Source organism: Mizuhopecten yessoensis, unplaced genomic scaffold (genome assembly GCF_002113885.1).
Source record: "Mizuhopecten yessoensis strain PY_sf001 unplaced genomic scaffold, ASM211388v2 scaffold716353, whole genome shotgun sequence".
Lineage (NCBI taxonomy): Eukaryota > Metazoa > Mollusca > Bivalvia > Pectinida > Pectinidae > Mizuhopecten > Mizuhopecten yessoensis.
In genome coordinates, this window is record NW_018480074.1 from 256,400 (window position 1) to 268,258 (window position 11,859).

At 35.2% G+C, this 11,859-nt stretch overlaps 2 protein-coding genes across 3 annotated transcripts; both read left to right on the top strand.

Annotated features, from left to right (window-relative positions):
* The first annotated feature begins 187 nt into the window (after positions 1–187).
* On the top strand, positions 188–3,470 carry LOC110443620 (serine/threonine-protein kinase mos-like). Its single transcript, XM_021487954.1, has one exon. It carries the CDS (start codon positions 228–230, stop codon positions 1,359–1,361), a length of 1,134 nt encoding a protein of 377 aa, XP_021343629.1. The 5' UTR covers positions 188–227; the 3' UTR covers positions 1,362–3,470.
* An 823-nt stretch (positions 3,471–4,293) lies between these two features.
* Positions 4,294–9,434, top strand: LOC110443591. 2 transcript variants are annotated; one of them, XM_021487885.1, is made up of 6 exons: positions 4,294–4,353; positions 5,123–5,398; positions 5,689–5,932; positions 6,289–6,368; positions 7,112–7,324; positions 8,165–9,434. In XM_021487885.1, exons 1-6 carry the CDS (start codon positions 4,323–4,325, stop codon positions 8,227–8,229), a joined length of 909 nt encoding a protein of 302 aa, XP_021343560.1. In that variant the 5' UTR covers positions 4,294–4,322; the 3' UTR covers positions 8,230–9,434. The 2 variants fall into 2 exon arrangements, with proteins under 2 accessions (XP_021343560.1, XP_021343559.1); XM_021487884.1 differs by having other exon boundaries at positions 7,109–7,324; positions 8,165–9,433.
* Positions 9,435–11,859: the final 2,425 nt, after the last annotated feature.

Sequence of the window (11,859 nt, forward strand, 5' to 3'; positions counted from 1 at the left end):
ATTATTTTCATCTGCATAGAAGGTGACTACTTTTCATCCTGAATATTTCGGGTAGGTATATAGATTACGTGATATCAGAGGATCAACCAATGAAAATCAAGCCAAATTGGGGTCTAAGCCAATGAAATTCGATGAAATGTGTTCAGGGTCACAAAAGAATATATCGACTGCCCTATAGATCGACCTAAGCAGAGGTTCAAAAAGTGTTAAACCATCGAACTGTCAAGATGGTTATGGTAAAAGTGCGAGAAGAAACACATTCATTTAATCACGGTCATCAACATACCCCTGTACATGGACATCGCCATGTCCATCATCACCATGGACACAACAGCCCTGTACATACGTTGAAGTCCTTATTTGGGAAATACCGACATCTCCGATGTTCATCACCCAAGTTATGTTTATCTACACCGAAAAGCAAGCGATTGTCTGAGTCCAAGAGAAACTGTCTCGGTGGTGAAATCAGAAGACCCTTTTTGATTAATAAAAAAGGCGGCGAGGACAATGATTCTGTGTTCATTAAGGAAGATTTCAAACTTGGAAAACTTCTCGGAGCCGGGGGTTTTGGTTCTGTGTATATGGCAAATGGAAAATCTGGACATGGATCAATGGCAATAAAAGTATTGAAGAAACCCACCATGAGTAAAAACCCCGATGCCATGTTTGAAAGTTTCAAAGCCGAGCTTCGGTGTATGCAACTCTCTCATCCCAATGTTGTCCAATCACTTGGAGCCACACATATGACGTCATTCGAAGAGGGAGCATGGGTCGTTATGGAGTATGTCGGCGAAAGAACCCTGCAGGCCGTGCTCAACGAATCTCAGGTTGACATAACAATTGAGCTCAGACTGAAATTTGCCATTCAGATAGCTCAGGGTCTGAAATATCTCCATGACAACAGCATTGTACATTTGGACATTAAACCCGCCAACATTCTCATCACTCCCGACGGTGACTGTAAAATTGGTGACCTAGGATGCTCCCAGATTTTAGAAGAGGGGACCGGAAGGGTAAGTCCCACCCAGAGGTCGTCCCTCACCGGCACATTTGCATATCGCGCACCAGAACTACTTCGCGGTGACGCGCCTACCAGGAAAGCAGACATTTACTCATTCGGTATTACCATGTGGCAAATGCTAGCACGTGATAATCCGTATGGCAACGAGAACCAGCACGTGGTAATCTTCGGAGTTGTGGCATATGGCCACCGTCCGAAACACCCAAACATGTCCGAGCAAAACCCATTTGAACTTTGCTACCGTGACCTATATTCGCAGTGTTGGGATTCGACGCCCCAAAATCGACCGTCTGCAGATGAGTTGGTGGAAGTGCTCGATATCTGGAAGAACCAGTTGTAATAGTTCCTAAGAAACTGACTACATATGAAAACATCTGTAATTATTTGTGAATTTAACTCGGTGGATTTAAGAGGAGAGAACGATTGGCAAGGCTTACATGTTTCAAAAACTGATGTAATACATGAAAGAGCCATCAATGTACAGGCATAATATAGAAATGCAATGTGTTTAAAATTAAATATGTTATGATCCTATTGGTCCAGGGGTTTTCCCTGTTTGTATATTCATGTATCATATGTAAATTTGAAAATCAAAAGAATGTATAGTTATTTATCTGCTGATTTTCACAACTGTTATAATTTTACAATGGTTATATTTACCCATTTACATTTATTATGTGTCAAGTGTTCTATTTTTTTGCCTGTCTAGCGTCTTATTTACGCGATGTCTGTCTAACGTCTTATTTACACGATGAATGTCGAACGTTCTTTTTGTACAATGTCTGTCTTACGTCTAATTTACATGATGTCTGTCTTATGTCTAACTTACACGACGTCTGTCGGACGTCTAATTTGCGCAATGTCTCCCCTACGTCTTATTTACACAATGTCTGTCTAATGTCATATTTGCACAGTGTCTGTCTTACGTCTTATTAACACAATGTCTGTCTTACGTCTTATTTACACAATGTCTGTCTTACGTCTTATTTACACAATGTCTGTCTAATGTCCTATTTGTACAGTGTCTGTCTTACGTCTTATTTACACGATGTCTGTCTTACGTCTTATTTACACAATGTCTGTCTTACGTCTTATTTACACAATGTCTGTCTAATGTCCAATTCACACAATTTCTGTCTTACGTCTTATTTTCACAATGTCTGTCTAATGTCCTATTTGCACAGTGTCTGTCTAATGTCTTATGTACACAATGTCTGTCTAATGACTTATGTACACTGTGTCTGTCTGACGTCTTGTGTTTACTTAATGTTTGTTGTTATATTTTCGGTATTTTAACTTCCTAGTTGTACAATGCCTATTGGCATTTTTATACATTGTGTTTTCTTTCCACTCTGTTTACAATGTTTAACTTCCTGGTTATTCACAATGGATGTCGTCCTATTCTCGTAGTATATGTATTAAAGTATACATCCAAATTCTTAGAGCTGTAAGCTATCCGTCCTACATCTAATCGATGTTGTCTGCTATACGTCCTAACTTTAAATGTAGGACGTTTGACGTATAGTTGTGAAAGTTTACGTCAAACTTCCAACATTCAAAGTTCAAGTACATGGCATGGAATCTCCAATACCAGTGTTTGTCACGCCCTATTCATCATTTCTTGTACATCAAATTGTGCTCATGATTTTTTCTGAAGTTTCTCTATTCATAGTTTCCATTATTTCCATATACTTAATCGTTGAACGTGCTGTCCTTATCTTTCCCAATTTCCTCTTCAGCGTCCAAAGAACGCTGCAGTAATTATTGATAAACGGTTATTTGTGTTGTAAACGCTATGTTCGATTTCGTATTTTTCCGCTGTTGTGGAGAGTATTTCGGACGAACGTTATACACTTTAACACACTGTAATATGAAACATACTTTTTTTCTCGGGGAGTTCTTCTACAACGGAAACATTTTTCCTGTTAATCTGAACCCCTCTACCTACCCATTCACTCTATATTTTCCGCCTGTATGCATATTACCTATGCAGCTAATTTTGATTTTAAACTAGTAGGTTACGACGCGGCGTACATTTACGTCTTTTAACCATGGGTTTGGTTCAAATATTGTTATACATAAGTTGCCCAAGATTTTGGATTTATATCTATATTAAGGAAATAGTAAAAAAATATTTGCTTTCATATTTTTATACAAAACAAACAAAAAAATGGAAAAAGATGTTTATGATTTTTAGTACGGATATTGGTGTCCCTTGAAAGTGTTCGGGGCCTGTTTACTTAAATTAAACTTTCGATTATTTCTCCTCTTTTGATGTTCTCGTAGCACACAATTCTTAATAGTTTTGCTTCAAAAGAGACTCTGTAGTCATCATTTATTATACCGCAATAAAAAAATGTTCATGATATTGTGTGTAATTGTCATGTGGATTATAAAAAGAAAGAAAAATAAAACATTTACGAAATAAAATTAGTCTTTTTGTAACCTTCTATGTGTGTTATGGTTTTATATCGACATATTATATTTAAATTAATATACACGATAGGTCTGTCTAATTTATTTTCAAGTTTTCCTAAAATGGCCATGGATATATATTTTAGACTTTTACTTTAAAAATAGTTACTCAGATTTCATTTCAATGTATACTTCGCGCTGTAAAGGGAAATAGCTCATGTATGTTAGTGCTACAAAATGGTTACTTTATACCATAAATTGCTTAATTCATTCGAACTTGCTTGATTCATTTGTATCTTACAGACAAGGATCGCAATTTGGCGGGAAGTGTAATACATGTATTATATTCCAGAGTCATCAAAGAATTTTGTAAACAGACATTGACTAATTTGTTAGGGATTGCTTGGGGTAAAAGCGACTAGACGCATTTAAGCTAATACATATAGGTTGACTATATAAGGAAACTGATCTGTATCATAAAGAATAGAAGCAATTCATGGACACAGAATTAATCAGTCCTCCACTAAATATCTTCTAATTATCAAGCAAGTCTACTGTCAACAGCCCGAATGGCCAAATCACGTCCTTCAAAAACAGACTCGGGTAACTTATGTCTTTAACTCTGTTTAACAAAAACGTAATTGATATTTTCATAGTAAATATCTAAAACAATTAAGTTCAAATGAACATTAAAATACGTGTAATGAGAACATATAATCGTATTTAGAAGAAAATTACAAAACAAATTTTCCCGGCGTGACTACTAAATTTAGTCCTACAAATGTGGAATCGAACGCACCCACATGCAGGGAACAATAAACGCTTAATTCGAACACAACAATATTGTAATATTTCAAGAAACGTGTTAACATTGAGGATTAGAAAGATGTGTGACTCGAAAAAGATCAGAGATGCCGGTAAATCAACAGTGTACTGCTAAAATATCTCTGAGTAGTCTGAGTGTCCTAAACAGATGTTTATATTTCTATTTATAACCCTTTGATCACCCATGTTACGGTATCAATAAGATAATGATGAATTGACCGGTGAAAGTTGTTCCATTGAAGATACAGATTACTTAATAGTTAAAGTTTGCACACAGGAACTTCACGCGTTGTTAAAAAAAAGAACAATACGTGAAGTACCTGTGGTTTGCACTACAACATTGCAATAGTGACTGTAAATTGAGATAAAAAAAACATAAGGGTAACTTGTTAATACTATTAAAAAAGTAGTCTACTACCCTTCTTTTTTATATTATTTTTTATCTCAATTTACAGTCAGAATTTCAAACACCTGTGATAAGGTTTGAAAATACATGTTTCTGGTTAAGGCAGTACAACACTGGTATAGTTCTGAAATGGTTATATATATTGGAATGTTTTAATTCATATATGAATTAATTTTATAGAGATATTTTCAATGTGATATAATCTGGGTCACAATAACTACTGCTATGCATATGGTAGCAGATTGGTTCTGCACTATCAGCTATGTATCAATATCATCTGAATATATGAAAAAAGTGTATCACTTTGACTTACATCGTAAAATGTTAATTCTGTTAAAGTTTAAGTCAATGCATGTGGCAGTATAAAATTCAAACAATAGTACCGTCTAATAATTTCCTCTATTTATAATTTCTTCTATTTAGGATGGTGATTTTTTTTTAATAATTTATTTCAGTTTTCAAAAAGAAGTTACTTCGGCGTCTGTATGGGGACCTTGAAGAAACTGAAACAACAAAGCAGGACCAAGATAACTTAGAACCTGAAACTGATACTGACAGGACAAGTCTCGCTGCTAAGTATACCTGTCAGGTCAGACCAAAGAAAAAAGTTTACAGTGTGATTCCTAGACCCCCTGGTATTCTTCCAGAAAAAGGTTCTCCGCTGGAAGAAGGGCCAGAGTTTGTTAGAGAGGAAGAGGACGAGGAAAGCGGATCCGAGTTGGAAGAAGAAGGTAGAATATGTACTTATCTCGCTTTGTCACCTGTGAATTACATGAATAAAAATAATTTAAGAAAAATTAAATTTAAAATCTTGTATTCCTCAACTACACACTAGCAATCATGATAATACACTGATTTTCATGGAAAATTGCTGAAGTGAGATAGTTTATTATTTGTTTATTTTTCATTTATTTGTTTACTTTACTCGTTCATTGTATTATTATATATATATATTAATGCCTTTATTAATATGTACTTAAGTTGCTCTAGATACATATTTACATGTTTTTGCAAATGGCAGTAAAAAAAAGAAGGCGGCGAAAAAGAAAACAAAGAAGTGCTGACCAACCAGAAGGACAGAACCAGAAGACAGAAAGGATTACTGGAGGAGCAGCAAATATAATACTCACAAAAAATCAAAAGAGGAAACTGAAGAAAAAGAAAAGGAAAGAAAGAGAGAAAGTAAAGGATGCAGGTGAAAGCAACAAGGAATTTACATTTTCTGTCAATACTAGTGTGGACATCGAAGTGCAACACAACAAGAGGTAAATGTACCATGAGCTATTAATGCCACATAGAAGTGAAATAGTGTAAGGCTAGTATATTTTGCATGTTTTCAACTTCGATTTAGGAGAAAAATTACAGTAAAACATGTTTACATAGCAATGAAGGAGATACATCATGTACAACAATGGTACACTTTGTACCAACTTAGTGGTGAATCCACCCAGGGCCTAACATAGTTTTATGAATAAAAAAGAATACAAGATCATAATATATTTCATATCAAATGTTTTTAAGTCACATAATTATAGTGCCGGCCATAGTGTCCGCAACCGTTAACAGTAATGGTTAATGAAATGTTAATTTGAGACTGTATTTCTTCATTGTCTACCTCCAGTCGGAGAGAAGAGCTACATGAGAGACTACCGAAGCTGGTGGAGTTTATCAGGGCTGTGTGGGAGGTGTATGATCAAGATGGTATGTATCCTTAATTGCATGTCTTATAAATATTACAGATAAACTGCTAAAAATTTGGAATTGGGTAAAATCATCAGAAATCTTCAATAATTATCATATCCTTACAGAGAAATGAGAACAGGGTGGGGTTGGTTATACAAGAATCAGGGTGTGCTAGAAGTTGTTTGATATTTCTGTTTGTTATGGGTTTGTTTTTCCATTCGCTCAATTGTAGTGCCATACCAACTGAAAGTTATAGTACAGAAACCGCAATAACCGAACAAAACCATATTTTAATAAGTCCACTCATAGCAGATATAGATTCGACCAACATGGATTTACTGTCATACTTAACTTGCTGTCATTTGACCAGCACAATTCTAGCTGTGGTATACAGACTTAACATGTGATAGTTGTTATTTCTGGGTACTGAGTTGGTAGCCCTGTGTTCATTGTAGTGCAAATGCACTCAAACCTTGTAATAAAGATCTTCCAAAGGAGAAAACAGATATGCTCTTAATAGACCAGTGATCTGAATAGACAGAATGCTGTAATAAGGAAAAAAGATTGTGGAGTACTGGTACTTGTAAACAGACCGTAGCTATAGACAGGATATCTTTAACTAAAGGCAGGCTGGAATATATGAATAAGGGGGCAACTAGTTGTAGTCAAAATATGTCTTGAAACTTTTGTCAAATGTGAACCTATGGATTAAGAACATGCTTGAAAAGTTTTGGCCTGAAAATGTCATATCTTTGTAGTAGCAGTGAAAGACACTGAAACTCGCTTCTGTGAAGAAAACTTGGACACATTGTTAAATCAGGTGACCTCCATATCTGATACAGAGGAGGATGCAATGCTGGACGAATTTAACAATCTGTGGCATTTAAAAACTCTCCTTGTGCTTGCTGACAATTCTAGAGCTAAAGAAAAGATCAAACATTTAGAAAACATCACTACGCTAGCAATTGACAACGGTATGTCGAAGTTTCATATTATTTTTAAACACACCATAAATGATTGACTACTTCCTGTTGTATAACATCTGTGATCTTGATGAACTACCTGTCATAGCAGACCATAATTTATTGGCAGAAGTGGATAGCAGTAGTTTCTCAATTTACAGCTTCGCTTGGTATACATTTTAACTCATTCACTCCTAAAGACTCATTTGAACTCTTTCAATTCAATGGTTGAAATAGTGCATTATGAAATTTCAGGGGTGAATGAATTAAGGTCACCATAGGTCGTTTGAAAAGAAATCATATATATAGTAATGCATAATATTGGTTTTTGCTCAGAAATTTGATATTTTAATCATGTTTAGTTTAATAATAAAAAAACTATTATATACCGGTATGTATGAAGTATCCTGGTTTTATCTGTGATAAGTCCAGGCAGAGGGCCTTTTTCTTTAGATAGTTCGTAAAACAGATATAAGGCCTGGGGTTGTTAAATCCTTACCTGGTATTATCTACAACTTAACCAAATGGTTTTGTATACTGTATATAACCAGGTATTTAAAAAAAACTATTAAAATTCAAAACTAAAATGACTTGTTTTCAAACAAAAAATTGCAATTTCAAAAACCTCTCAAAGCAGCCCTTGTGTGCAAGAAATAATTATCAAGAAAGGGAGTTGGTCTAATTTTGTGCATGGGCTATATCAGCAGTAAAATATGTTGAAACACTGTATACAGTTTGTATATTAGTAAGATCCATAGGATCAACTTGAAAACTACAGCTACACACAACATCACTGTAGATTAAGAATGACAAAGAAAGTTGCTCAAAAAACAGTCTTCTTGTATTTTGCAGAATCTAAAGATTTACTGTGCACTTTAATGAGATACTGGATGACGGACATTGCAAATCAGAGGTGATGTCTGATGACAGCAGAAGAGTGTATTTGGAAATTTGCAAGCACTGTCTAGGAATGGTGTGTCCAATTTGCTACTGATCACAAATTGATTTTTGCATGATAGAACTCAAATCGACAATATTTTCATCAAAGTTGGTAATTGAACAAGCAATACCTGTATAACATTCATGTAAACTTAAGAGCTGAAAGTCATGAACTAATCAGTCATCCACCAAAGGTATATACCCCGTATATATGATGAGCCAAGCGAAGCTAAGGTCCATAGGCCTTAGTTTTATGGGTGAACCAAACACTTGACATACTATGCATCATTTGGTATATTAGTGTAGTGAAATAAAAAGAATGCCATGGTTTGTCAGTAATATGTATACAGAGTTAAGGTGTGGGTTCAATAGACTCATATTTTTTTACTTTAGAGTTACTGCCCCTAAGAGACATGTGGAACTGCTGACAACTCTCATGTGAGAAATGTGTGGTTTGTTATTAAGGTGAGGAGTACTAGTCTGATCCAATAGCGTCCCCTCCATAATAAGAAATCCACTGTGCAGCCATTGGCTGGTGTCTACGCTATGACAGGCAATCCACTGGAGATTGATAAGGGATGTATTTGTTTCCATTTCTTGGGAGGATCCTCTTGACCTCTAAATTTTCCTATGACAGGAATTCTTATGGAGATAGATGGGTGTGTGCCCGTTCACACATTTTGGGAGGATGATCAGATCTTGCAAACCTCTCATTCTCAGAGTGTTCTCTTGTCCTCCAATCCTTTTTGAGGATTTACCTTATTCCTGTAGATTCCCAAGACATGGTAAGTGGTGGGTGGTATGGAAAAAAGAGAGTTAAGAGAAAGATCTGTCTGGCAGTATATGTGCATTATGTAAAACTATGTGTCTGATGTTGTGACTGGTCACATATATAACCTGATGTGTTTTGTTAATATAGACTTGCACAAAAGTTGAGAGTCTGCTCCAGGATAAGGGTAAGGACACAATGCTTTAGGAGAAATAAATCAACAGGTCATTTGGTGCATTCTTTTGTAACAGTATGCATGTGGGAACTTGATATGGGATTTCATAAAATGATTGAAATTTGTCTGCTGTTGTTGTTCATCAGTCATTTGGAAAAGCTAGTTTACAAGGTTCATTATTATTTGATGTGAAGACATACTTACTACTTTACTACCGGAAATGGGACAATGTTCATCACCCAAATGTGACGAGGGAAACAAAAGTACTATTTTGGTAATCTTGGATTTCTGAACTTCCCCAAAAATAACTACACTTGCTTTGCATTACCTCATGGTCATTCCTGGCCAGTTATGAGTAAATCCTTCCTGAGGATTTGGAGCAGAACTTCAAAATGTCAGAAAATTTACAAACAGCAGATGAAGCATGATGCCAGGCAATGGGTCATCCTGACCTTTCTGGTCAAGGTTCCAAAAACATAAAAATGCAGAATACAAGACACAACAAATAAATATTAATTATCTTTGTATTTATTAGTTGTACATGGATACACATATATACATAACAATGTCATGTTCGTACTTGTTAGTGTAAGCATCAGTGCCATAAATATCACCCGGTGTATACTATCCTACAGTACTGATCCTAACTATTGTACTCCTACTCCCACAATCCTCCTCCTGATCAATTAAGCACATCCTTAGGTCTGAAATTGATTTGAGAAATTGACAGAGGTGTCAATCAATGTCAATAGCACCTTTGATGGCGGCTTAAATTCCCGCTAGAAAACGTTAGGAGTGTATAAATCTAAATGAATGCTCTAAGCTACATGTGCCTACAACTACTTACATCATAGATCATATACCAGGACATTTTCGCTGCAGTTTAATTTCTCCCTTTTTTGCCCTCCGTAACGAGGGCAAATTTATCATAATATAACATGAACATTTGGAAAAAGGAAAAAAATTAACGTAGTAATCAAATGTGAAAGGCGAAATTAACACTGGGCGAAAGTTTGTCTGGGCGAAAATTTGTCTGGGCGAAAGTTTGTCTGGGCGAAAGTTTGTCTGGGCGAAAATTCCCCGGTATACAGTATCTCAATTTTACAGCAGTCAACAGATCGGTTACTTTGTGAAACCGTCAAGTACATTTATTCAACCATCTGTGACTTAATTATGAAACAGAAGACATGGGACACATAAAATGGTTTATGTCCGACTGGATGGCAGGACTTCTGGATTAAAGATGCTCAACTTTAACACAATGATTTGTCTAAACTTGTTCTATGTACATAATATAAAACGAACATTCTTTCAAAACTACCCCAAACATTGCTGAAACACATTTAATAATTGTTAGTATCACAGAAACACGAACAATGACATAGTGAAGGGAAGATGGTTTTATTTGGAGTTTGATGTTTAAGAGACAGCTATGGTCATATAATGAGAAGAACAGGCACCTAGTGTACAATTTATTTCACTTAAGAAAAGTGATGTCTCCTTTATAGTACAAAAGACGATTTTACATATAAGGGGTTTCTCACACACTCCGCGTCCCATCACTGGATATTTTGCGTAGGAATGATAAATATTTACCAGTCAGTACCTTCTGTACCTTTAACTGACAAAATGGAAGGCCACATATTTTACATCAATTTGGAAAAGTGTAGACTTCCAGACACATCGTTGTGAATTCCTGAGTAATGTTTGCATATTGAAATGATCCTAATAAAGTACACAGTGAAAATAATGCTGTGGTTGGGGCATGTACGTAACACTATAATAAAACCACACTGATCAAATCACTGTTTTCAAAACTAAATTATTTTAACATCTTTTCGTGATCGTGCTTAAATTTGATTTCGTGATCGTGCTTAAATTTGATATCAAGATTTGTGCAAGGAATAAAACAAAACAAAACAAAAAGACAAACATTCGTGATTGAACAAACTTTTCTCGCTTATATCCCATCATTCAGGTCCTGTTACCCAGTTTTTCTTCGCCAAAAAAACGTTAAACTGTTTTTTATTCTGTTTCAGAATTTGTATGCAAATGCTGTTTTCTATAATAGTATGATAATAGAAATTTGAACTACATAACATTATATGAAAAGTATACTTGAATATTAGAATATCAGTAGCAATTATAACAGTAAAAATTGAAACCAAAGAAAAAATACCGCTTTACACCCCAAGAACCCGCTATGATAATATGTGATAACATAACATATCATTTGTAAAAAGTGCTTCTTGAAAAATAATCAATTAGAATGATTCTGAGATTTCTAATGAAGCAAAATGCTCTTGCAATATATCTGTTTTAATTACCCTGACTTCCATATTTAAGGAATCAGAAACATAAAATATTTCATATTAAATGTTTATTATGGTACATGTACTACAATACTTCCTGCATTTGCAAATCACTAGGCAGTGTTGTCTCACATCTCTGAACCAAATATATTCAAGTAACAAACTCCATCATTCTGTATATCATAAAGCCAGAACTCTGATATGAGAATATTACAACAACACAATATATCAGATCCCCAATTTTACTGTATATAGTAGACTTCATATTGCAAATCCCATTCTGATCGAACTTGTAAATGCAAGGAAAGAACCCTAGGTAAGAATTACAAGTTTCCCTATGTTTCTTTCTTTG